This window comes from Hylobates moloch, unplaced genomic scaffold, assembly GCF_009828535.3.
Source record: "Hylobates moloch isolate HMO894 unplaced genomic scaffold, HMol_V3 SCAFFOLD_12, whole genome shotgun sequence".
Taxonomy (NCBI): domain Eukaryota; kingdom Metazoa; phylum Chordata; class Mammalia; order Primates; family Hylobatidae; genus Hylobates; species Hylobates moloch.
In genome coordinates, this window is record NW_026652287.1 from 44,944,999 (window position 1) to 44,972,851 (window position 27,853).

A 27,853-nucleotide genomic window follows, 5' to 3' on the forward strand; every position below is an offset into this window, starting at 1 on the left:
CCAGCTCACCGCGATCTGGGAGTCTTTCAAATGCACTTAAGTTATCTTAGATTCCCCCCCCCCCCACTTTATACATAAGCATAGGAGGAGAGCAGAGACTCTGCTGGTGTCTTATTTACACAATGGGATTGAAGGTGTTTGTCTCTCGGAACTAATCGATGGGGTGAGAAGTAGCTGAATAACCTGCAGGGGGCAGCAGAGCCCGAGGCCAATGATTCCACGTTGAGGACAGTCTGGAGCCTGCAAAGGGAGGGAAAGAGAGTTTCACTGGGGGCTTCCCGGGCAGCCCACCCCCTTCTACAGGTGGCCTCCAGCCTCCAGAAGGAGTGTGGATTCCGAGAAGCTGCAGAGCCCTGGAAAGCAGAAGACCCACGTGCAGACGCATTTGTGGCGTCTCTGTCCTTTCTGGTGTTGTACCGCTGGAGCTGTCTTCTGGGCAGGGTTTGGGGTTTGACATGCACGGGGTCGTTGGGGTCAGAGTTATTTGTATAGATAAAGAAAATATGTGGCCGGGCGCGGTGGCTCACGCCTGTAATCCCAGCACTTTGGGAGGCCGAGGCGGGCGGATCACGAGGTCAGGAGATCGAGACCATCCTGGTTAACACGGTGAAACCCCGTCTCCACTGAAAACACAAAATATTAGCCGGGCGTGGTGGCGAGCGCCTTTAATCCCAGCTACTCCGGAGGCTGAGGTAGGAGAATGGCGTGAACTCGGGAGGCGGAGCTTGCAGTGAGTCGAGATCGCGCCACTGCACTCCAGCCTGGGCTACAGAGCAAGACTCCGTCTCAAAAAAAACAAAAAACAAAAAACAGAAAATGTGTGAAGATCAGGCTAGAGCTAGAGACAGAATTGTTTGGTGGTGTCACCTGGATAAAGGGTTCATGAAGTTGACAGTTTACTTAGGTCAGAAACAAAACCTGGTGAGAGTTTCCTGCTGGTGAAAATGAAGATCTGAAAGGAGGAAGCATTTTCACACTATGAGGAGGGGATGGGGGTGTGTGAGCAAGGCTTGGCCACGCCTCATCCCCAATTCCGGCCCGCTCGAGGACATATGCGTCTCCTCCTGGTGCAGTCGTGCCTGGCCTGATCTCGGTTCCCCTGCTGCTCTGAGGCCAGCAGATGGCTCCTCTGGACATTGAGTCTGAAATTCCCGGCACACTCCTGTGACCCCGTGCAGAACGAAGGAGTAGGGACAGTCCCTTGAGTGAGGATGACGCTAGTGTTCTCTTCTATCAATAGCAAGTTTGGCTGAAATGCAAATAACCAATAACCAGAGTGCAGAAAGCAGCTCGCCCTTAGAGAAGCTGTGGCTAGAATCCATCCGTCTGGCTCTGCGGGGCCTGATACCCAGGGCTTCAGCTGTCACTCAGATGTGGGGGGCGGGACCTAGCATTTCATCCAATCAGAGGTGCTGGGGCGTTGCCCTTCTCACAGTTCATCCGGAAATGGAGGGGTCTTATTCCTACCCTCACCTTCGTCGCTGAGCGGGCGGCTGTTGTGATCCGGTCTGTCCAGCCCGAGAGGGACCTGGTGCCTCTACCCAGGCTTCTGTCGCTCTGTCGCCTGCGCTATGCCCTGCTGTAGTCACAGGAGCTGTAGAAAGGACCCCGGGACATCTGAAAGCCGGGAAATGGTGCGTGTGCGGGGCCGGGTGTCGTGAGACGGGGGAGGGGCTGCCTGGAACAGGCGGGAACCGGCTGTGGCGGGACCCGGGCCTTCCTGCGGGCGACTCCGGGGTCTGGAACCGAGTCCTCCTTGAGCAGCTCGGCCCTCAGTCCCCTTGGCCGCTGGACGGGGCTGGCCCGGCAGCCAGGACCCGGGCGTCCTGTCCCGTCCCTGCGCGGCGACTGCGGCCCCGGCCCCGGAGCCCTCTCTGGGCAGTTACGCGCCCGCAGCCCCACGTCTCCCCAGATTGTGCGGAAGCAACGGGAGGGTCATGGGGGCATCCTGACTCGGGTGTGGGGTTCGTGCGTGGGAGGAGCAGTGGTCTGTGGGGCCCCCAGTCCCCACTTTCTCCTGTTAAAAATTAAACTGAGGTACGTTAACAATTAAAGAGTTCATTTGAGCAAACAGCGATTCACGAATGAGAAACACCCAGTCCTGGCTTGTGGTTTGTCAATGGAAAAAGCCCAACTATGTAAAATAAAGAAGTTTATTCAGAGCCGAATAGGAGAGACCTTGGCCGAGGGAAACACAACCCCAAGCAGCCTGGAGTAAGTGGTCCCGAGGCGGCTCAAGACAGTTTGGTTTTATTCATTTCAGAGAGACAGGAATTGCAGGGAAAATCATGAATCAGTGCCTGAAAGGTGTAAGTTCCATTGGCAGAAAGGGTGGGACCTGTGGAAGGGAGGTTAGAAGGCACAGGTGGTTGAGGGATTCTGTAGGTGGCAGCTGGTTGAGAGTGTTGAATCTTTGTCTAAAGTTTGGAGGAGGTAGGAAGGAATGCTGAAGGAAGGGGGTCTGTTATTTGCCACTTGATTCCATCTCAACCAAAAAACAGTCCTGTTTCTTGAGATTTTATTAATTCTAAGGTGTGAGTTTACTTTTGCCTCGTGTGGCCTTAGGTCTTGTTTGTAAGTTAGTATCTTCTTGCCACAAGGAGTCTGTTTTTCCATTCTGATTATGTCTATTTTTACATGAATGTGCGTCAGTTGCTGCATCTAAACTCCTAAAGGGAGAGGGTATAAGGAGACCTGTCTCACCTCCCATCCTGTCATACAGAGGCACTCAATTTTCAGGGTTTTTGGGGGGTCCCCTTGGCCAAGAGCCGGTCACTTCACTTAGCTGGGAAGGCACCTTGTTTTTGTTTTTGTTTGAGAGTCTCCTTCTGTCGCCCAGACTGGAGTGCAATGGCCTGATCTCGGCTCACTGCAACCTCCGCCTTCCAGGTTCAAGCTATTCTCCTGCCCCAGCCTCCTGAGTAGCTGGGATTACAGGCATGCACCACTATGCCCTCCTAATTTTTGTATTTTTAGTAGAGATGGGGGTTTCACCATGTTGGCCAGGCTGGTCTCGAACACCTGACCTCAAGTGATCCACCCACCTCAGCCTCCCAAAGTGCTGGGATTACAGATGTGAGCCATCTCGCCAGGCCAGAGGTATGTTTTTATTTTTAGTTTATCAGTTTAGGGGTAGGCTTTTATAAGTTACCTGACAAACCAGATAAATGCTTGATTGGTTGCAGAGATGCAGTTGCCTTATTTGGACTTGTCACTCCGAAATAATCGAAAGGTCAAGATTTCAGTTGGAAGAGTTTATTCAAGCGGAAAGATAGCAGTGGCCCACTTGGGAAAAACACAGACTCTAGGGAAATAGACTCAGTACTCCAAAACTGGAAGTTAAGTTCTTGCTTGTATTACCAGGAAAAGAGGTCCTGATCAGACCCCAGGAGAGTTCTTGAATCTCACACAGGAAGGAATTCAAGATGAGTCACAAAGTGCAGTGAGAAGAGAGTTTATTGAAAGCTACTCTGGGCCAGCATGATGGCTTAGGCCTGTAATCCAAGCACTTTGGGAGGCCAAGGTGGAAGGATCACTTGAGGTCAGGAGTTCGAGACTAGCCTGGGCAACATAGTGAAACCCCATCTCTTCCAAAACTAGCAAAAATTAGCCGGGTGTGGTGGCCTGCACCTGTAGTCCCAGGTACTCAGGAGGCTGAGGTGAGAGAATCACTTGAACCCTGGAGGGAGAGGTTGCAGCCCAGCTGAGGATGCGCCACTGCACTCCAGTGTGGGTAACAGAGTGAGACCCCGTCTCCAAAAACAAAACAAACAAGAAGGAGTTCAAGACCAACCTGGCCAACACAGCGAAACCCTGTCTCTATTTAAAAAAAAGAGAAAAGGAAAAAGAAAAACCTTCTCTGTAGTAGGGCATCCTCATACAGCAAGTGGAGGAACGTACTGTCTTTAAGTTTTTCTTATGTAGGGATCTTGTCTATGTAAAGAATAAACTACCTGTGCCTACCTGTATATGGACTGACAGGGTCACAAAATTTATTACTGTTGATTTAAAGAAAAGTATCCTTTACATTTTAGCGCCCAAGTGCATTAAAATAACTGTAATTATCTTGAAAGCACATATTGTTATGGGTATTGGGACATCAGGACGTTCTGTTGTTGTGGGAGTGTAAGGATACTTGCAGGCATCTTCAGGCTGTTTTCTTCATGGGAAACTTTATGATCATGGGTTGTGACTGGCAAGGAGTGTTTCTTGTTAGTCTCAAGATGGAGCTGAACTTAAACTGGTGTTACTCTGGCTCCCCTAGGCACCTGCTTCCCTAACACTTACGTAGGCAAAGGGCAAATAAATATAACAGGATTACATTTTCCATAGAAGGCTGATGTATGAGATACAACAATTTAATTTTTTTTTTTTTTTTTTTTTTTGAGACAGTGTCTTGCTGTGTGGCCCAGCCTGGAGCAGTGGTGCGATGATGGCTTACTGCAGCCTTGGCCTCCCAGCTCAAGCACCTCCGCCTCCCTGGTAGCTGAGACTACAGTTGCCCACCAGCACACCTGGCTAATTTTTTATTTTTTACAGAGGTTAGGTCTCGTTACGTTGCCCAAGCTGGTCTCTAGCTCCTGGCCTCAAACAGTCCTGCTTCCTTGGCCTCCAAAAGTGCTGGGATTACAGATACAGATATTAGCCACTGCACCTGGCTAACAACTTAATTCGTAATGATTTACTTTTTTCCCCCAGAGCTTGTTTTCTTTTCTTTCTAGCTGGTTTTTATTTCCTTTTCAATTTAAAAGAGTGAATTTAACGTTCCAGCTGAAGACAATCTGATAGCCATGAGATCTTTGCGTGAGAAAGTAGTCTCTGTAGTCTACTAGAGATCAGTAGTGAAGAGGGGCCTGGCAGGATGGCTTACACCTGTAACCCCAGCACTTTGCGAGGCCAAGACAGGTGGATGGCTTGATCTCAGGAGTTGAAGACCAGCCTGGGCAACATATTGAGACCCCATCTCATTTGTGAAAAATCATATTAATATAAGTTAAAAAAAAATAGTGAAGAGGGAAAGGGTCTTTCCTGTTTCCCTTCAGTCATTTACAACATTTACAAAACACTATAGGTAAGAAAGAAGGCGAATCTGTAATCAGGGAATGGAGGATTCCAGCTAGCTGTGTGAAAGCTGTGTGTCATGTGACTCAACCCCATGATCACATTGCTTCAAGATAATTTAGAGATCCACCAGCTTAAATTTTTGAATTACTTTGTTGTTTTTGTTGTTTGTTTTGATATAGGGTCTCTGTCACCCAGGCTGGAGTGCAGTGGCATGATAGCTCACTGCAGCCTCCACTATCTGGGTTCAAGTAATTCTCCTGCCTCAGCCTCCCAAGTAGCTGGGATTACATGCATGTGCCGCCACACTCGGCTGATTTTTGTATTTTTAGTAAAGACACAGTTTTACCACGTTGGCCAGGCTAGTCTCAAACTCCTGTCCTCAAGTGGTCCACCCACCTTGGCCTCCCAAAGTGGTGGGATTATGGGTGTGAACCACTGCGCCCGGCCTGACTTACTTGTTCACACAGCCTATGTAGGTAGAAAATTTCTAGGTATGTAATTACAAGGTAATAGGTAAATTGTGCCTGATTAAGCATGAATTTTATTTCCCTATAAATTAGCAATTTCCAAGAGTTGTATTTAAATTTGATTTCAGGGTCCTTAGGTAGGACCTTAGGACACTACACACAGTTCGGCCTCATTGCTTCTTATTTAAATTTTTTCACACTTTCCAGGGCAACTGGTTTCCCTCTACAATTTCCAAATATATGGGATACCGGGTCTCAAATCCTCCACCCTCATACCACAGCCTAACTCTTCAAGGGCTTGCAGTAAAATCTGTTTCTGAACATTTAACATGACAGGAAAGCAGAGAACAACCACTAGACATTTTCCTGAAAAATCCTTTCTGCCTCTCCTTTTATCTTTCCTAGACACAGACACCTTATCAGGACGTCTTTGGGATGAGGTTCCCTTCTGGAAACTTTGCAGGGTGATATGTCTTCAGTACACCCTCCTATCTTTTCCAGGTTTTGAGTTTTAGAACTGCCTGTAGCTGACCCAAGACCCCCACAGTTGCCATAATTGCCTGTCTCTTGGAGGGTCTAGTGGGTATCTGTGCCTAGGGGAGTGGGGCCTCCCAAGGCAGCAGCTGAATGACTAATGGTGGAGGAGATGCCTGGTATACTTTTCATCTAGATACCCAATTCGTGGGTGCTCAGCTTCTCTCTCCCAACTTCAGTTTCCATTAATTGGAGACACATGGCCGGTCAGCTTATCGGATGTTGCTATTGAGGAAAAACAGAAATGATTCCTGTCCTTTGGATTGTCTCAACTGTGAAGAGAGAAATATCCCAAAAGACAAGGAAAGGCCACCCCAGCAAGGTTGTATTTAGCTGTCCTACAGGGAGGTGGTCACCAGAATGAATGCAGCCGAGTAAGTCCTATATTTGAGTTGACTACATGGAGGAACTGGGAGGAGGTGGAGAACTGGAAACTGCTGAGTTTGAGTGAAGTTTTCTTCTGTTATGAGAATGTTAAATCCATAATCAAAATGCATGCTAAGGTAACATATAAATATAAGAACTCACTATAACCAGCAACTCTAGAATTAATTAAATTATCGTATATGGAGATGATGGGTAGTAGATTGATTATTCCCCTGTAGATAACTGTTTGTCCCTGCTTTTTCTGTTAAGTGTTCACCACTTGTATCATTGGCTGACAATACCTGGTTTGTCATAGTTTCACATTACCTTAAATAGACGTCCAGACTGGGTGCGGTGGCTCACGCCTGTAATACCAGCACTTTGGGAGGCTAAGACTGGCATATCACCTGAGGTCAGGAGTTTGAGACCAGCCTGACCAATATGGTGAAACTCCATCTCTATTAAAATTCAAAATTAGCCAAGCATAGTGGTGCATGGCTGTAATCCCCACTACTCAGGAGGCTGAGGCAGGAGAATCACTTGAACGTGGGAGGTGGAGGTTGCAGCGAGCCGAGATTGCACCATTGCTCTCTAGCCAGGGCAACAAGAGCAAAATTCCATCTCAAAGAAAAAAAAAAAAAAAACATAGATGCCCTGGTTTCACAATTTGCTGTTTTCCATTGGTCTATCTTTCCATCTCTCTGTTAATACCATTTTCTGTTAATTAGTATAGAGTACAAAGCTGCAGTGTGTAGTAGGGATAGTGCCTCTCTATCTTAGTCATCTTGGGCTGCTATATCAAATTACCATAGACTGGGTAGCTTAAAGAATAAACATTTATTTCTGGCAGTTCTTGAGGTCATGAAGTCCATCTTCAAAGAACTGGCAGATCTAGTTTCTGGCAAGGGCCCGCTTCCTAGTTTGCAGATGGTCGTCTTCTTGTGGTTTCCTCACATGACAGAGAAGAGAGGAAGCCGGCTCTCCTGTGTCTTCTTATAAGGGCACTAATCTCATTCAGAAAGGATTTACTCCTATGCTCTCATCTAATCCTAATTACTTCCCAGAGATGTCAACTTCTAATACTATGTTGGGGGTAGGTTATTAATGTGTGATTTTTTTTGGATTGATGCAAATATTCATGCCATAACACCCCCAACCGTATTCTATAGAGGATCTTGTCTATTTTTAGTCATTGTCTTCTATTTCAGTTTTTAGAAGTACCTTTTTCTTAATTTTAGTGAAGGAAACAAACTGCCTTGTAAATTTCATAAACTATAACTGTAGGCGTATTTCAGAGAGGTTACATCATAGTGATACTTAATCTCCTTTTAAGGACACATGGCATTTTTCCATTTATGGCATTTTATGTTGATGTTTTTCTGTGTAAACTTTTTGCATAATAATCATTTTTTATCCTTCTTGAGACTTTTTTGGACTTCAAGAAAATTAGTTTTAAAATTACTGGCCAGGCGTGGTGGTTCACGCCTGTAATCCCAACACTTTGGGAGGCCAATGCATGCAAATAGCCTGAGTTGAGGAGTTGAAGATCGCCCTGACTAACATGGAGAAACCCCATCTCTACTAAAAACACAAAATTAGCCAGGCGTGGTGGCACAGGCCTGTAATCCCAGCTACTCAGGAGGCTGAGGCAGGAGAATCGCTTGAATCTGGGAGGCGGAGGTTGCAGTGAGCCAAGATCCCAAGATCGTGCCATTGCACTCCAGCCCAGGTAACGAGTGAAACTTTGTCTCAAAAGAAATAAGTCCAGCCTGGGCAACATGGCAAACCTTGTCTATACAAAAACTTACCTGGTCATGGTGATGTGTGCCTGTAGACCCAGCTACTCAGGAGACTGAGGTGGAAGGATCTGTTAAGCCTAGGAGTTCGAGGCTGCAGTGAGCTATGATTGCACCACTACACTCCAGCCTGGGTAACAGAACGAGACCCTGTTTCAAGAAAAAAGAAAACAAACAAAAAAATTAGTTTCAATATGCTATGCTGTTGTTGCTGATAATTAAAATTCACTGAGATTTATTTCTGTATAGAGTGTGCATTCTAGAAACTAAAAGTATTACATATGCACGAAATGCATAAAAGAATTGCACAATGAATCCAAATATTGATGGAGCCAGTACTGTGAATGATAACTGCCTTACATTTCTTTATACTTCCCCAACCTGGGTACCCATCCACATCAGTATATTTTATTTTTGCACGTTTTTTATGCAAATGATAACCAATATGTGATTTTTTTTTTTTTTCTTGAGATGGAGTCTTGCTCTGTCACCCAGGCTGGAGTGCAGTGGCGTGATCTTGGCTCACTACAAGCTCCGCCTCCCGGGTTCACGCCATTCTCCTGCCTCAGCCTCCCAAGTAGCTGGGACTGCAGGTGCCCACCACCACGCCCGGCTAATTTTTTGTATTTTTAGTAGAGACGAGGTTTCACCGTGTTAGCCAGGATGGTCTCAATATCCTGACCTCGTGATCTGCCCGCCTTGGCCTCCCAAAGTGCTGGGATTACAGGCGTGAGCCACCGCGCCTGGCCGATATGTGATATTTTATATTGGATTTTATTTAAACTCAGTTATGAACCTTACATGGAATAATAGTTAATTCACTTTCTTATTTAGTTGATTTTATTATTTAGAATAGTGGTTGTTTACCCAAAACATTGAGCAGATAATCCACAGAGTTCCCACATTTTTCTTCCAAGCTCATAGTTCCCCCTATTTTAAACATCTTGACTGGCCAGGTGCTGTGCCTCATACCTGTAATTCACTTAGAGAGGCTGAAACGGGAGGATAGCTTGGACTCAGGAGTTGGAGGCCAGCCTAGGCAACATAGCAAGACCCTGTTTCAAAAAAAAAAAAAAAAAGTTTTAAACCAAAGAAATCATATTGACTGTGTGTACTGTATCCTGTAATTGATGCAAGAATATATTATGTGTGAACACGATGAAAATTGAAGAAGCCAATATTATTATTACGTAAAGTCCATCTTTTACATTAAACTTCACTCTTTTTGTTCTGTGGTTTAAGACAACTACATGTGTCATGTATCCACCATCACAGTCTTATACAGAAGCATTTCACAGGCCTCAAAATCCCCTGTGCTCCTCCTAATCATAGCTCTCCCCTCTCTCTTCTGCCACCCCTATTTATCCCTGGAAACAAATGATAATGTTCCTGCCTCGGTTTTGCATTTTCCAGAATATCAAATATTTGGAATGATGCTGTAAGTGGCCATTTCAGACTTGCTTCCTTGATGTAAAAAATATGCATTGAAGGTCTCTCAGTACCTTTGTTGCTTGACAACTCATGTATTTTTTATTTTTATTTATTTATCTAAAAAACATTTTGTTTTTGAATGGTGTGAACCCAGGAGGCGGAGCTTGCAGTGAGCCGAGATTGTGCCACTGCACTCTAGCCTGGGCAACAGAGCAAGACTCCATCTCAAAAAAAAAAAAAAAAAATTTTGTTTTTGTTTTGTTAGAGACAGGGTCTCCGAGGCGGGTGGATCACGAGGTCAGGAGATCGAGACCACAGTGAAACTCCGTCTCTACTAAAAATACAAAAAATTAGCCGGGCGTGGTGGCAGGCGCCTGTAGTCCCAGCTACTTGGAGAGGCTGAGGCAGGAGAATGGTGTGAACCTGGGAGGCGGAGCTTGCAGTGAGCCGAGATCGCGCCACTGCACTCCAGCCTGGGTGACAGAGTGAGACTCCGTCTCAAAAAAAAAAAAAAGAGACAGGGTCTCATACACTCCAGCTCAGGTGATCCTGCCACCTCAGCTTCCCAAAGTGCTGGGATTCCACTTGTGAGCCATCATGTCCGGCCACTCATTTTCTTTCATCACTGAGTAACATTACGTTGGATGGGTGTTACCATAGTTTGTTTCTTTATTCACCTATTGAAAGGCTCATCTTGAGCCTGTTGTGATGCCTCATCCCTGAATTCCCAGCTACATGGGAGATGGAGGTGAGAAGACTGCTTGAGGCCGGGAGTTAGAGAACAGCCTGGTAGATACAGTGTGAGACCTCGTCTATTTTTTTTTTTTTTTAAAGACTCACCTTGTTTGAGTCTAGTTTTGGGCAGTTATGAGTAAGGCTGCTAAAAACGTTTGTGGGAGGACTTTTGTGTGGACATCAGTTTTCAGTTCATTTGGGTCAATATTGTAGGAATGAGACTACTGAATCAGTAAGACCATGCTATTTTCTTCAGACCTCCGCAGACTGTCTTCCAAATTGGCTGTAGAATTTTCCATTCACATTGATAGTGAATGAGTGTTCACTGTCATTGGCATTAGGAAGTGTCAGTGTTTTGGATTTTAGCTACTCCACCAGGTATCTGCTGCTGACTCATTGTTTTCTTTTTTTTCTTTTTTCTTTTTTTCTTTTTTTTTGGAGACGCAGTTTTGCTCTTGTTTCCCAGGCTGGAGTGCAATGGCATAATCTCAGTTCACTGCAGCCTCTGCCTCCTGAGTTCAGACGATTCTCCTGACTCAGCCTCCGGAGTATCTGGGATTACAGGCGTGCGCTGCCTCGCCTGGCCAATTTTTGTATTATTAGTAGAGATGAGGTTTTACCATGTTGGCCAGGCAGGTCTCAAACTCCTGACCACCTCAGGTCATCCACCCACCTCAGCCTCCCAGTGTGCCAGATTAAGGCATGAGACACTGTGCCCGGCCTGTTTTCATTTTGCCCTTTAATGACACGTAATATAGATCATCCTGTCATGTTTGTTTGCCATAATTACAGTCTTTATGGGGAGGTATACTTGGAAAGATCTTGCTTTTTTTTTTGTTTTGAGACTGTGTCTGGCTCTGTCGTCCAGTCTGGAGTGCAGTGGTGTAATCTCAGCTCACTGCAACATCTGCCTCCCAGGTTCAAGTGATTCTTCTGCCTCAGCCTCCAGAGTAGGTGGGATTATAGGCTTATGCCACCAGGCCCAGCTAATTTTTGTATTTTTACTTGAGACTGGGTTTCACCATGTTAGGCTGGTCTCAAACTCCTGACCTCGACGATCCACCCGCCTCAGCCTCTCAAAGTGCTGGGATTACAGGCATGAGCCACCGTTCCTGGCTTTTTGCTTCTTTTTTGATTAGTGGGTTTTTTTCTTATAGAATTTTAGGAGTTCTTCATACCTTTTGGACACCAGTCCTTCACCAGATAGGTGTTCTGCCAATATTTTGTCCCAGTCTGTCACCTGTCTTTTTATTCTGTTAACAAAGTCATTTCCAAAACAGACCATTTTACTTTGTTTTGTCTTTTAATTATACTTTAAGTTCTAGGGTACATGTGCACAACGTGCAGGTTTGATACATAGGTATAACATGTGCCATGTTGGTTTGTTGCACCCATCAACTCGTCATTTACATTAGGTATTTCTCCTAATGCTATCCTTCCCCCAGCCCCTCCACCCCCTGACAGGCCCCGGTGTGTGAAGTTCCCTGCCCTGTGTCCAAGTGGTCTCATTGTTCAGTTCCCACCTATGAGTGAGAATATGCGGTGTTTGGTTTTCTGTTCTTGTGATAGTTTGCTGAGAATCATGGTTTCCAGCTTCATCCATGTCCCTGCAAAGGACATGAACTCATCCTTTTGTATGGCTGCATAGTATTCCATGGTGTATGTGTGCCACATTTTCTTAGTCCAATCTATCATTGATGGACATTTGGGTTGGTTCCAAGTCTTTGCTATCGTGAATAGTGCCGCAATAAACATACGTGTGCATGTGTCTTTATAGCAGCATGATTTATAATCCTTTGGGTATATACCCAGTAATGGGATGGCTGGGTCAAATGGTATTTCTAGTTCTAGATCCTTGAGGAATCACCACACTGTCTTCCACAATGGTCGAACTAATTCACACTCCTACCAACAGTGTAAAAGTGTTCCTATTTCTCCACATCCTCTCCAGCATCTGTTGTTTCCTGACTTTTTAATGATTGCCATTCTAACTGGCGTGAGATGGTATCTCGTTGTGGTTTTGATTTGCATTTCTCTGATGACCAGTGATGATGAGCATTTTTTCATGTGTCTGTTGGCGGCATAGATGTCTTCTTTTGAGAAATGTCTGTTCATGTCCTTTGCCCACTTTTTGATGGGGTTGTTTGTTTTTTTCTTGTAAATTTGTTTGAGTTCTTTGTAGATTCTGGATATTAGCCCTTTGTCAGATGGGTAGACTGCAAAAATTTTCTCCCATTCTGTAGGTTGCCTGTTCACTCTGATGGTAGTTTTTTTTGCTGTGCAGAAGCTCTTTAGTTTAATTAGATCCCATTTGTCAATTTTGGCTTTCATTGCCATTGCTTTTGGTGTTTTAGTCATGAAGTCCTTTCCCATGCCTGTGTCCTGAATGGTATTGCCTAGGTTTTCTTCTGGGGATTTTATGGTTTTAGGTCTAACATTTAAGTCTTTAATCCATCTTGAATTAATTTTTGTATAAGGTGTAAGGAAGGGAACCAGTTTCAGCTTTCTACATATGGCTAGCCAGCTTTCCCAGCACCATTTATTAAATAGGGAATCCTTTCCTCATTTCTTGTTTTTGTCAGATTTGTCAAAGATCAGATGGTTGTATATGTGTGGTGTTATTTCTGAGGCCTCTGTTATGTTCCATTGGTCTATATATCTGTTTTGGTACCAGTACTGACAGTTTTACTTTGAAGTCTAATTTCTCGATTTTCTCATTCACAGATCATGCTTTTTGTGTTGTGTGTGAAACCTTATTGCCAAATCCAAGGTTGTCGTGGTTTTCACAACTGTTATGTTCTAGAAGTTGTGTTTTGCATTTTCCATTTAAGTAAATGATTCATTAGGAGGTAGTTTTGTAAAAGGTGAAGTTCTGTGTCTAATTCATTTCTTTGCATTTGCTAATCCAGGTGTTTCAGTACCATTTGTTGTGTGCCACCATGTCTAATTATTTGTTTTATTATAGAGACAGGGTTTCCCTATGTTGCCCATGCTGGTCTCAGACCGCTGGGCTCAAATGACCTGTCTGCCTTGGCCTCTGGTTTTGGATTTTTAATACATGTCTTTATAGTAGATTTTTCTTTTCTTTTTTTTTTTTTTTTTTTTTTTGAGACAGAGTCTCGCTCTGTCACCCAGGCTGGAGTGCAGTGGCGCCATCTCGGCTCACTGCAACCTCTGCCTCCCGGGTTCATGCACTCTCCTGCCTCAGCCTCCCAAGTAGTTGAGACTACAGGTGCCTACCACCACGCTCGGCTAATTTTTTGTATTTTTAGTAGAGATGGGGTTTCACCGTGTTAGCCAGGATAGTCTCAATCTCCTGACCTCATGGTCCGCCTACCTCAGCCTCCCAAAGTGCTGGGATCACAGGCATGAGCCACTGCGCCTGGCCTATAGTAGATTTTTCTATGTTCCTTGTGCCTTTCTTGTCATCTTATGGAATCTTCTCTTGTATAGTTTAATGAGTGTTTTTAATCATCAGGAGATATTAACCCATTTATGCAGGAGGTTGCGATTTTTCGAACTGCAGATGTGTGAAAAATCAGATTTTGGCGGTAACCTTGAACGGTGGGATATAAATAACTCCCACATGCTTAGCGTTCCAAAAATGGGACACTACACATAAATGGGCTAAGGCTTGTCAGATGCCTTTTCTGCCTCTATTTATTCATTCTTGTGGTTTTTTGTTTGTTTGTTCAGAGATGGAGTCTCACTCTGTCATCCAGGCTGGAGTGCAGTGGCGTGATCTCGGCTCACTGCAACCTCCATCTCCCAGGTTCAAATGATTCTCCCGCCTCAGATTCCCAAGTTAACAAGGACTACAGGTACACACCACCACGCCTGGCTGATTTTTTTTTTTATTATTATATTTTAAGTTCTAGGGTACAAAATGTGCAGGTTTGTTACACATGTATACATGTGACACGTTGGTGTGCTGCATCCATTAACTCATCATTTACGTTAGGTATATCTCTTTATGCTATCCCTCTCCCTTCCCCCCACCCCACGACAGGCCCCGGTGTGTGATGTTCCCCTCCCTGTGTCCAAGTGTTCTCATTGTTCAGTTCCCACCTATGAGTGAGAACATGAGGTGTTTGGTTTTCTGTCCTTGTGATGGTTTGCTCAGAATGATGGTTTCCAGCTTCATCCATGTCCCTACAAAGGACATGAACTCATCCTTTTGTATGGCTGCATAGTATTCCATGATGTATGTGTGCCACATTTTCTTAATCCAGTCTATCATTGATGGACATTTGGGTTGGTTCCAAGTCTTTGCTATTGTGAATAGTGCCGCAATAAACATACGTGTGCATGTGTCTTTATAGCAGCATGATTTATAATCCTTTGGGTATATACCCAGTAATGGGATGGCTGGGTCAAATGGTATTTCTAGTTCTAGATCCTTGAGGAATCACCACACTGTCTTCCACAATGGTCGAACTAGTTTACAGTCCCACCAACAGTGTGAAAGTGTTCCTATTTCTCCACATCCTCTCCAGCACCTGTTCCCTAACTTTTTAATGATCGCCATTCTAACTGGTGTGAGATGGTATCTCATTGTGCTTTTGATTTGCATTTCTCTGATGACCAGTGATGATGAGCATTTTTTCATGTGTCTGTTGGCTGCATAAATGTCTTCTTTTGAGAAGTGTCTGTTCATATCCTTTGCCCACTTTTTGATGGTGTTGTTTGAATTTTTCTTGTAAATTTGTTTGAGTTCTTTGTAGATGCTGGATATTAGCCCTTTGTCAGATGGGTAGATTGCAAAAATTTTCTCTCATTCTGTAGGTTGCCTGTTCACTCTGATGGTAGTTTTCTTTTGCTGTGCAGAAGCTCTTTAGTTTAATTAGATCCCATTTGTCAATTTTGGCTTTCATTGCCATTGCTTTTGGTGTTTTAGTCATGAAGTCCTTTCCCATGCCTATGTCCTGAATGGTATTGCCTAGGTTTTCTTCTGGGGTTTTTATGGTTTTAGGTCTAACATTTAAGTCTTTAATCCATCTTGAATTAATTTTTGTATAAGGTGTAAGGAAGGGATCCAGTTTCAGCTTTCTACATATGGCTAGCCAGTTTTCCCAGCACCATTTATTAAACAGGGAATCCTTTCCTCATTTCTTGTTTTTGTCACATTTGTCAAAGATTAGATGGTTGTAGATGTGTGGTATTATTTCTGAGGGCTCTTTTCTGTTCTACTGGTCTACATATCTGTTTTGGTACCAGTACCATGCTGTTGCGGCTGGCTAATTTTTATATTTTTAGTAGAGATGGAGTTCCACCATGTTGGCCAGGCAGGTCTCAAACTGCTGACCTCCATAATTGCACCTGCCTTGGCCTCCCAAAGTACTGGAATTACAGGCATGAGTCACCATGCCTGGCTGCTACCATGATTTATTATCATTGCTTATTGTAAAACAAAACTTAAAACTTATCAGCTTAAGGAATTTTACACGTGCACTTGAGATAGTTTGACAAATCTACGTAAGTTCTGTAAGATGAATTTTATGTATTTTGCTTATTGCAATTATCCTGAGGTTTCATGCATGTTGTAGTATGCAACAAGATGTTCTTTTCTTTTCTTTTTTTTTTTTTTTTTTTTTTTGAGACAGCAGCAGGCTGGAGTTCAATGGCGCAGTCTTGGCTCACCACAACCTCTGCCTTTCAGGTTCAAGCAATTCTCCTGCCTTAGCCTCCTGAGTAGCTGGGATTACAGGCATACACCACCATGCCTGGCTAATTTTGTATTTTTAGTAGAGACGAGGTTTTTCCATGTTGGTCAGAGTGGTCTCCAACTCCAACCTCAGGTGATCGACCTGTCTCGGCCTCCAAAAGTGCTGGGCTTACAGGCATGAGCTACAGCGCCCGGCCAAGATGTTACTTTCTAAGTATAAATAATATCTCATCGTATGTATATACTTAACCACATTTTGTTTATCCATTCAGCCATCAATGGATATGTGGGTGGCTGCATTGCTCATTACTGCCATGCCAGGAAGGTCGTATAGTGGTTGAATCTGTGCTTATTACACCTGGGTATCTCTTAGGAGTTTCTTGTTTGCCCTCTTGTGTACATAGGGTGCCAGGTTTTGCTTAGGAATGTCCCCTTTGCCCTCCTTTTTTTTTTTTTGAGACGGAGTCTCGCTCTGTTGCCCAGGCTGGAGTGCAGTGGCGCAATCTTGGCTCACTGCAAGCTCCGCCTCCCGGGTTCACACCATTCTCCTGCCTCAGCCTCTCCGAGTAGCTGGGACTACAGGCGCCCGCCACCACACCTGGCTAATTTTTTGTATTTTTAGTAGAGACGGGGTTTCACCGTGGTCTCGATCTCCTGACCTCGTGATCCGCCCGCCTCAGCCTCCCAAAGTGCTGGGATTACAAGCGTGAGCCACCGCGCCCGGCCCCCTTTGCCCTTCTTACCAGCATCTATCTAGCTACATTCTGGCAGGATAACTGCAAAGTGAGTGATTCCTGGGCATCATAATGGATGTTTCTTTCTAGTTAGGTGTTTCCCCTCCTCTCTGCTTATATCTAGCATGCCTGTTTTGGGTGGTCCCTGGACTTCCCCTCCTGCTTTCCCCTCCTGCTCTCCCCTGCTTTTCCCCAGGGCTTTCCCCTGGACTTCCCCTCCTGCTCTTGACTAGCTGTCTGCCTTCTCTAACAATGTCATCAAAGATTATACTTTGGGAACAGGCATTTTCAAGGAAACACAGCCTCAGGACTGCTAATGTTAACTTTTTTCTGCATATTAATTCACAGGACTCTGTTATGACAGGTGCTACAGACCCACGGTCCAAAGAGACATTACGGACAGCCCAGGCAGCTCACTTTTCTCCCTGGATTTGTAGCAGGACAAGCTGCAGACAAAACCTCTCAGACACTGGGTTAGAAAAGGAAGTGGCTTTATTCAGCCAGGAGCGTCAGTAGACTTGTGTCTTAAAAACCAAGCTCCCTGAGAGAGAGAAATTCCTGCCTCTTTTAAAGGCTTACAACTCTAAGGGGGTCCACGTGAAAGGATTGTGATCAATTAAGCAAGGATAGGGTGCGTAACTGGGGCTGCATGCATTGGTAACAGGACAGAACAGAACAGAACGGAGACTTTCACAGTGCTTTCTCATACAATGTCTGGAATCTATAGATAATACAAGTGGTTAGGTCAGGAGTCCATTTTTAACTACCAGGCCTGGGGTGTGGCACCAGGCTGTCTGACTATTGATCTCATTTCTGCCTTCCTCTAACTTTTGCTTCTTCTTTCTTTTTCTGAGGTATGAGACAATAAGAGAGGTGGCGTGGCCTCCTTTCTTATTTCCCCCTTTGAGAATCTCACTTATTAATGGGAGTTCTCATTTTCATCCTCACTACCTAGCTCTTCCAGCAAGACAGATCAATACTGGTTAATGTAATACACTTGTGCTGAAGCATTTTGGTGGACCAAGGTAGTGACAAAGCTTCTCATTATTTGAAGGAACACAGGTAGCAAGCAGGGGAGCAAGAAGCAGGTTTCTATTATTGTTATTATTTCTATTATAAGCGTTTTAAATCCTCCTAGTGCTGGAAACCATTTTCCGATACAGATTTAGGATTAAACCCACGCCAAACCTGTACAGGCACATGTGCCAACTTTGTTATATCCTTAACTATATTTTTGACTACCTACCCTTGATTATTTATATGCAGACAGCAATTGGTTAGGTTAAATTTTCCATAGACCCCTCCTTTAGCTGCTAGCAAGTAGTCTACAGCCAGTTGATTTTGATAGACAGCATTTTTCATCTAGGTTTCTTACCGTGCTAAAACAGTTAAAGCTCTTCCAGTTTTATTAGTAATTATTTCTAGGATAGCTTGTAACCATATGATGTGGTTGAGCATGTAAATGGGGGTTTCCTTTTTTTCTGTTTTAGCTATTTTTTTTACTTCTATTACCTAGAAAAGAACTAGTTTTTTAATCTTATTTCAAAGACTGTGATCATGGGAGTCTCAGATGGGTTATAGTATACATCAAGTCGGGCATTTCCTGGGTTCCACACTTTGTACTGAGTGGTGTTATATAGGCAAGTTCCTTTTAAAGTTCCTAGGCATTCATAATAACTAGAAAACAGAAAGATTGTTTTAACTTGTTGCCCTACCTCAGTAACCTGATGAATACACTGGGAACAATCTTCCATGCAGGGAAAATCAGTTGAAGTCCTTATTGTACAAGTCCAAATTTTAAGGAGAATGAGTCCCATGATGAGTTTCCTCATGCTTTCACCACACATAGACCAGTCAGCTTCCAGGTGTGACAGGAGCAGGGCTTGTCATCTTTTTCAGAGTCACTTTGCAGGAGTTTTCCAGGCTTGGTCTTGCCTCCCAGGAGCTGCAGGTTTTACTCGACTGTGGTGGATCCAGGCTGGGATTCCCTCTACCTTCACGGTGGTGTGAGTGGTCTAGGGTCCCTTCCACCATGGGCATGAGGGGGCTACGTTCCAGTCCTTGATCCACACTCGATTACCTGGGGAGAAAGGGTGAACTGGGGAGAATAAGCTAATGGGGCATTTCTCATTTACCCAGGCTGAGATTGTTTGTGTAATTTTTCCTAAGGCCTGTAGCTGTTGCTGTAACTTAATTTCACCTAATTCTCAGGGAGTGTCTGGAAGTCCCCATAGTATGGAAGGAGGTCTATGATATAATATTTCATAAGGAGAATATCCTGTTTTTCTAGAAGGGGTAAATTTAATCTTAAATAATACCATAGGGAGAGCTTGTACCCACTTTAATCCTGTTTCTTGACACACTTTCTCTAAACTATTTTTGATAGTCTGATTCATTCGCTCCACCTTTCCGGAACTCTGAGGTTGGTCAGGTAGCATGCAGTATCCATGTGATCCCCAATACCTTTGCTGTCTTCTGTACCAAGTCAGCCACAAATGCCAGCCCATTATCTGAGCCGACGTGTAAGGGCATTTCAAACCTAGGAATAAGATCTTGAAGAAGCACACAGGTTACTTCACCAGCTTTCTCGGTTTGCGGTGGGTAAGCCTCCACCCACCCAGGGTATGAACACACAAGAACTAGTAAATACTTGTTATCTTCACATTTTGGCACTTCTGTGAAGTCTACCTGCAGATCTTCAAAGGGGGCTGCTCCATAAGCTTGTATGCCGGGCGGAATGGTTGGACCCTGCTTTGCATTGTGTTGTTGGCAGTTAATACATCGCTGTGCCACTGTTTTGGCAAGGGCTGATAAATGTGAGATGTAGAAGTACCAGCCTAACAACTTTTCAAGTGACTCCTGGCTTAGATGGGTGGTTTTATGCACAGCCAGTATGACTGCGGCTCCCAGCAGCTGTGGCACAGCTACTGCCCCATGCAGTAACCAGATCCATCCCATCCTTTTTCCATCACCTGTCCTCCCTCTGCCTGGAGAAAGTCCTTTTCTTCTTTAGAGTAAGTAGGTACAAGGTAGGCCACTGGCCTTGGCCAGGCCCCCACAGTCTGGGTTAGAACTCCAACTGCCATTTTTTTGTTTTTCTGACACAGTGTAAAAGGCTTTGTCAGATCAGGTAGCCCCAGGGCTGGGACTGACATAAGTTTTTCCTTTAACTCATGAAAGGCTCACTGTTGTTGGGATTCCCATTCAAAAGGTTCCCAGCACTCCCCTTTGTGACCCCATATAGAGGTTTGGCCAGTACTGCAAAGTTTGGGATCCACAGTCTGCAGAACCCTACTGCTCCTAAGAATTCTCTCACGTGCCTTCTGGTTTTAGGTTGCAGTAGACTGCAGATGACCTGCTTTCTTTCTGAGCTTGATTGACCAAGCCCAAGTCCCGTACTGGCCTGTAGTTCTTGGTCCCCGGCTTGGGAACAGGCAGGAGGGGAGTGTTCCATGGAGACTGACAAGGGACTATAATTCCAAAGGCTCTCAGGTGCTTGAGGTGGACCTGGATACCTTCAAGAGCTTCTCTGGGGGACTGGGTACTGTTTTTGCCTGACTGGCTGGGCCCCAGGCTTAACTTCTATAGGTACAGGGGTTTGGTTGACTGCCAGCGCTGGAGGGGTGTCTTCCGTCCACACCTTTGATCACCGCTTAGCCGGAGCTGGTCTTATCTCTTGGCCTGGCTCGGTTAAGAAAAGTCTTTATGGCCAGGCGCAGTGGCTCACGCCTGTAATCCCAGCACTTTGGGAGGCCGAGGCGGGCGGATCACAAGGTCAGGAGATCGAGACCATCCTGGCTAACACGGTGAAACCCCGTCTCTACTAAAAATACAAAAAAAAATCAGCCAGGCGAGGTGGCAGGCGCCTGTAGTCCCAGCTACGCGGGAGGCTGAGGCAGGAGAATGGCGTGAACCCCGGGGGGCAGAGCCTGCAGTGAGCCGAGATCGCGCCACTGCACTCCAGCCTGGGTGAAAGAGCGAGACTCCGTCTCAAAAAAAAAAAAAGAAAAGCCTTTATTCTTCCTCCTGGGGGACCGTAAGGGCCATGATGACTCCCTTTCTGGGTAACTTTAGCTGTAAAAGAGCTGTGCTTTGTAAAAGAGATGGTGGCTCTCAGCTTGCTAAGCAAGTCCCTTTCCAGAAAGGGCAAGGAGCAGTCGGGCATGTACAAGAACTGGTGAATTACTTCATGTCCCCTACAGTACAAGTCCAGGGCAAGCAGAAAGCTTGTTTTGCCAAGACTCCTGTGGCTTCGATTATATCAATAGTCTTTTTGGATAAGGGGGCGACCGGGGTGGTTACTACTGAATGTTCAGCACCAGTATCAACAAGAAACTCAATGTCCTTGTCCCTGTCATCCTGACCATGGGCTCGTTAGGGGCACCTGAGCCCGGTCCCCCTTAGTCCAGTAACCCTTCTGCCAGATTAAACAAGGCCCTTTCGTCCTTGCCTGAGACCTCTGGCTTAGAGCCATTTTGTTTCTTCTTTAACTGCGGGCACTTGTCTTTCCAGTCATAGGTCGTAAATGAGCCGCCAAGGGAGGGGTTTCTCCTGCAGCTTCACATTCTCTCTTTGCTGTGGGTGGTCTATGGGTGTATCTGCCCGGTGGAGGCACAGATGCTGTGGGCTCAGGAGTTGGGAGTCTGTCTTCTAGGTAAGAGCTGGGGGCATTGCTGTGCCATTTCCTGCCATGGGTCCTCTGACATTGGGTCAGATAGAATTTTAGCAGCTGACGTCCCTTGGAGGGTGGGGAGAGATCCCTCATTGGCTATCTGTCCCTTTGCCACTAACACTGCTGCTGCCTGTCCTCTCAACCACTGGGGGGGTTCTAAAACCAGCTGTAACCAAGTGTCTATGTACAGGAACTTGTCTGGATGCCCTGGCTTACAGGTAATCTTGTGCCATACCTTTGAAATAAGGGACCTATCCAGGCTTCCTTCTGATGGCCAACCCACCTCTAATGCTGGCCAGTCTGTCTCACACAAAGTTCTAAGTTTTCCTGGTGTTATAGTAACTCCATAGTCTCCCTTAAATCCCTTTTTGAAATTTCTTTAACACAGTTCCTAGTCGGGTGGGCTTACTTTGTTTCTGACCCATGTTTCTTTCAAGACAAGACAACACTCACACTACAAGAGGGAAAGGGTAAAGGTCACTCATGTGTGGCGGTACATGCCTGTAATCCCAGCTACTCAGGAGGCTGAGGCAGGAGAATCACTTGAACCCTGATGGTAAGCCAATATCACGCCATTGTACTCCAGCCTGGGCAACAAGAGCAAAACTCTGTCTCAAAAAAAAAAAAAAAATTGCTTTATGGAAGAAAGTAAGTATAGACAGAGAGAAAGGGATCTGATGACCAAAGCAGGGAATAAATGTTTGGAGTCCACGGCATCCTGAGAACATCTTGGGAATAGAGTCTAGGCTCCCAGTGCTGTCACTCTCACCCATCCTCCTCTACACATGTGAGATGTTTCAGGACCCAGTGGCCTTTGAAGATGTGGCTGTGAACTTCACCCAGGAAGAGTGGACATTGCTGGATATTTCCCAGAAGAATCTCTTCAGGGAAGTGATGCTGGAAACTTTCAGGAACCTGACCTCTATAGGTGAGGATGACAATATTCCTTCCCTCAGTGCATTAGCAAACCAATGTTTCTAGCTCATGAAAGCTGTTGAGTGATTTTGAACATAGATAGGAAATACTTTCCTGAATAAATGAGGCATGGCTGCAGTAAATCATGGGTATAGAATCTAATAACTTTTTCACAATTTTATACTGCTTCAGAACTATTTTTCTGTGTCTGTATTTCAGGAAAAAAATGGAAAGACCAGAACATTGACTATGAGTACCAAAACCCCAGAAGAAGCTTCAGGTAATTTGCACTTACAAGAGAAAGCAGTGTCTCTCTGCACAATCTTAGAATATGAGAATATGTTGAAGTGAAGTAAAACAAAGAACTAAATCCAGCATCAAATTCATTTCTTCTTAGAATATTTTCTCAAAAAACATATATTTAAATGTGACTGAGGCTGAGGGCTCACTCCTGTAATCCCAATCCTTTGAGAAGTGGAGATAGGAGGATAGCTTGAGGCCAGCAGCTCAAGAACAACCTGTGCAACATAATGAGACCACAAATCAACAACAGCAAAAAATTAGCTGGGCATTGTGGTATGCATCAGTAGTCCCAGCTACTCAGGAGGCGAAGGCAGAAGGATCACTCGAGACTTCAGGAGTTAAAGGCTGCAGTAAGCAACGATGATATCACTGCACTCCAGCATGGGCAACAGGACAAGAACCGGACTCAAAAGAAAAATGACATATAGTTTTTAGTAATTGTGAAATAGTTTACATGGGAATAGTATTAAGAAGCCCCTTATGAATATTTTTTTTAAACAATAGGTATGGCTGGGTCATCTTGTAGAACATGTCCAGTCACCTTCAAACGATTCGGACAGGGCAGAAAGCCTACACTTTGATGGAGAGTGTTAAAAATGCAAGTGCAATACTTGCTGATGAATATAAAATTACTTATAAACAAACCCTTCATAATGTGCTTCTCATGTTTTACAGGAGTCTCATAGAAGAGAAAGTCAACGAAATTAAAGACGACAGTCATTGTGGAGAAACTTTTACCCAGGTTCCAGATGACAGGCTGAACTTCCAGGAGAAGAAAGCTTCTCCTGAAGTAAAATCATGTAACAGCTTTGTGTGTGCAGAAGTTGGCATAGGTAACTCATCTTTTAATATCAACACAAGAGGTGATACTGGACACAAGGCATGTGAATATCAGGAATATGGACCAAAGCCATATAAGTGTCAACAACCTAAAAATAAGAAAACCTTCAGGTATCGCCCCTCCATTAGAAGACAAGAAAGGGATCACACTGGAGAGAAACCCTACGCTTGTAAAGTCTGTGGAAAAACCTTTATTTTCCATTCAAGCATTCGAAGACACATGGTAATGCACAGTGGGGATGGAACTTACAAATGTAAATTTTGTGGGAAAGGCTTCCATTCTTTCAGTTTGTATCTTATCCATGAAAGAACTCACACTGGAGAGAAACCATATGAATGTAAACAATGTGGTAAATCCTTTAGTTATTCTGCTACCCTTCAAATACATGAAAGAACTCACACTGGGGAGAAGCCCTATGAATGTAGCAAATGTGATAAAGCATTTCATAGTTCCAGTTCCTATCACAGACATGAAAGGAGTCACATGGGAGAGAAGCCTTATCAATGCAAAGAATGTGGAAAAGCATTTGCATATACCAGTTCTGTGCGTAGACATGAAAGGACACACTCTGGGAAAAAACCGTATGATTGTAAGCAATATGGGGAAGCCTTATCCTATCTTATAAGTTTTCAAACACACATAAGAGTGAACTCTGGAGAAAGGCCTTATAAATGTAAGATATGTGAGAAAGGCTTTTATTCTGCCAAGTCATTTCAAACACATGAAAAAACTCACACTGAAGAGAAATGCTATAAATGCAAGCAATGTGGTAAAGCCTTCAATCTTTCCAGTTCCTTTCGATATCATGAAAGGATTCACACTGGAGAGAAACCCTATGAGTGTAAGCAGTGTGGGAAAGCCTTCAGATCTGCCTCACAGCTTCGAGTGCACGGTGGGACTCACACTGGAGAGAAACCCTATGAATGTAAGGAATGTGGGAAAGCCTTCAGATCTACCTCACACCTTCGAGTGCATGGTAGGACTCATACTGGAGAGAAACCCTATGAATGCAAGGAATGTGGGAAAGCCTTCAGATATGTGAAGCACCTTCAAATTCATGAAAGGACAGAAAAACACATAAGAATGCCCTCTGGAGAAAGACCTTATAAATGTACGATATGTGGGAAAGGCTTTTATTCTGCCAAGTCATTTCAAACACATGAAAAAACTCACACTGGAGAGAAACCCTATGAATGCAACCAATGTGGTAAAGCCTTCAGATGTTGCAATTCCCTTCGATATCATGAAAGGACTCACACTGGAGAGAAACCCTATAAATGTAAGCAATGTGGGAAAGCCTTCAGATCTGCCTCACACCTTCGAATGCATGAAAGGACTCACACTGGAGAGAAACCCTATGAGTGTAAGCAATGTGGGAAAGCCTTCAGTTGTGCCTCAAACCTTCGAAAGCATGGTAGGACTCACACTGGAGAGAAACCCTATGAGTGTAAGCAATGTGGGAAAGCCTTCAGATCTGCCTCAAACCTTCAGATGCATGAAAGGACTCACACTGGAGAGAAACCCTATGAATGTAAGGAATGTGAAAAAGCGTTCTGTAAATTCTCTTCTTTTCAAATACATGAAAGGAAGCACAGAGGAGAGAAGCCCTATGAATGTAAGCATTGTGGGAATGGATTCACATCTGCCAAGATTCTTCAAATACATGCAAGAACACACATTGGAGAGAAACACTATGAATGTAAGGAATGCGGAAAAGCATTCAATTATTTTTCTTCCTTGCATATACATGCAAGGACTCATATGGGAGAGAAGCCATATGAATGTAAGGATTGTGGGAAAGCATTCAGCTAGCCTGGTTCCTTTTATGGACATGAATAGACTCACACTGGAAGGAAACGCTATGAATGCAAGCAGTGTGGCAAAGCTTTCACATTTTCCAGTTCTTTTCGATATCATGAAAGGACTCAACACTGGGGAGAAACCCTATCAATGTAAGCAGTGTGGGAAAGCCTTCATTTCTTTTACTTCTTTTCAATGTCATGAAAGGACTCATATGGGAGAGAAACCCTATGAGTGTATTCTAGTTCCCTTCGATATCATGAAAGGACTTACACTGAAGTGAAACCCTATGAATGTAAGCAATGTGGGAAAGCCTTCAGATATGCCTTGCACCTTCAATGGCATGGAAGGGTTCACACTTGGGAGAAACTCTATGAATGTAAGCAGTATGGGAAAGCCTTCAGATCTGCCAAGATTCTTTGAATACAGATAATGAATATAAACAATTAACTTTATCATAACTGTATACTAACGTTATTCTTTTTAAATAATTAAGAAGCTATAATAAAATATCCCATTGGTTTTATGTATTAGATCAAGCTTATAATGTTACATTATTATTATTTGGACATTGTGAGACAGTATTACCATGTGGATAAAATGCTAGGCATCTTTTTCCTCATGGAAATTTTACTTTTCACACCGGGCGCAGTGGCTCACGCCTGTAATCCCAGCACTTTGGGAGGCCAAGGCAGGCAGATCACAAGGTGAAGAGATTGATACCATTCTGACCAACATGGTGAAACCCTGTCTCTACTAAAAATACAAAAATTAGCTGGGCATGGTGGCCCACACTGGTAGTCCCAGCTTCTCGGGAGGCTGAGGCAGGAGAATCACTTGAACCTGGGAGGCGGAGGTTGCAGTGAGCAGAGATCACACCACTGCACTCCAGCCTGGCAGCAGAGCAAGACTCCATCTCCAAAAAAAAAAAAAAAAAAAAAGAAATTTTACTTTTCATGCTTATGTACTTATTTTGTATCTCAACCCTAATTTTGCTGTTTTTCTTTTTCATAGTCTCATTCTTTGGCCCAGGATAGAGTGCAGTGGCGCAATCTCAGCTCACTGCCACCTCTGCCTCCTAGGTTCAAGCGATTCTCCTGCTTCAGCCTCCTGAGTAGCTGGGACTACAGGCATGCCCCACCTGGTCCAGCTAGTATTCGTATTTTTTAGTAGAGACGGAATTTCACGATGTTAGCCAGACTGGTCTCAAACTCCGGACCTCGTGATCTGCCCACCTCAGCTTCCTAAAGTGCTAGGATTATAGACATGAGCCACTGGGCCTGGCCTCAACCCTAATTTTCCATTCACTCATTATACCAAAAGTTATCTCATATACCTCTGAGTGCCTTCTTCCCCAGAACCACCAGTGCCATACCTGCTGTCAGCAAGGGTGTAATATGCTGTAGTGGTAAATATGACCACAAGTCATAAATGACTGTGGGATGTATGAGAATTACAAGTCACATTAGTAAGAAGAGAAAAATTTTGGTCATGTTTATGACTTGAAATATGTTTTCTTTTATCACATTTAGAAATATAGTTATAAAATGTTCTCTTTTTTTGTCCTGATCCATAATGGTCACTGAGGAGCATCATCTCATATGCCTGCTGTGTGACTTGTGTCTCTCCAATGGTAAAAGACTTCTCATTGGCTGGACACGGTGGCTCACACCTGTAATCCCAGCACATTGGGAGGCTGAGGCAGGCGGATCACCTGAGGTCAATACTTTTTTTTTTTTTGAGATGGAGTCTCGCTCTGTCGCCCAGGCTGGAGTGCAGTGGTGCAATCTCGGCTCACTGCAAGCTCCGCCTCCCGGGTTCACGCCATTCTCCTGCCTCAGCCTCTCCGAGTAGCTGGGACTACAGGCGCCCGCCACCATGCCTGGCTAATTTTTTGTATTTTTAGTAGAGACGGGATTTCACCATGATCTCAATCTCCTGACCTCATGATCCGCCCGCCTCGGCCTCCCAAAGTGCTGGGATTACAAGTGTGAGCCACCGCACCCGGCCACCTGAGGTCAATACTTTGAGACTAGCCTGACCAATATTATGAAACCCCATCTCTGCTAAAAATACAAAAATTAGTCGGGCGTAGTGGCGTGCTCCTGTAATCCTAGCTAGTCAGGAGGCTGAGACAGGAGAATCGCTTGAATCTGGGGGGAGGGCAGAGGTTGCAGTGAGCCAAGATGGCGCCATTGCACTCCTGCATGGGCAACAAGAGTGGAACTCCGTCTCAAAAAAAAAGACTTGGCCTTGTGATGAGGGGAGGTAAGCTCTAGACTCTTGGACCAATTTTTGCCTTACTTATTCTCTAAAGACGGAAATATTTCCTAAAATGTATGGGCACTGTTTACTAGAAAGTACCTTAGTTAAAACATACAAATTCATTTGTGCCTTATAAAGCTATATTTTTTCAAATTGCTTTACTAAGTCATAGGAAGCTAATACAGTTGTGTAAATTGTCTAAACTCAAGCTTTCTTTCTCTGATAATGTGCTGTTGATGCTAACTTGTCAACAGCCTGCTTATCT

General features: G+C 44.4%; 2 protein-coding genes across 2 annotated transcripts in view; both read left to right on the plus strand.

Moving 5' to 3' along the window:
- Positions 1 to 27,853, plus strand: part of LOC116478506 (zinc finger protein 136) — a 370,760-nt gene that overhangs the window by 77,373 nt on the left and 265,534 nt on the right. The window lies entirely within an intron of this gene.
- ZNF700 (zinc finger protein 700) lies at positions 1,459 to 26,123 on the plus strand. Its single transcript, XM_032169769.2, has 4 exons — positions 1,459 to 1,634; positions 22,266 to 22,392; positions 22,599 to 22,659; positions 23,358 to 26,123. The coding sequence occupies exons 1-4, from the start codon at positions 1,572 to 1,574 to the stop codon at positions 25,333 to 25,335; spliced, it is 2,229 nt and encodes a 742-aa protein (XP_032025660.1). The 5' UTR covers positions 1,459 to 1,571; the 3' UTR covers positions 25,336 to 26,123.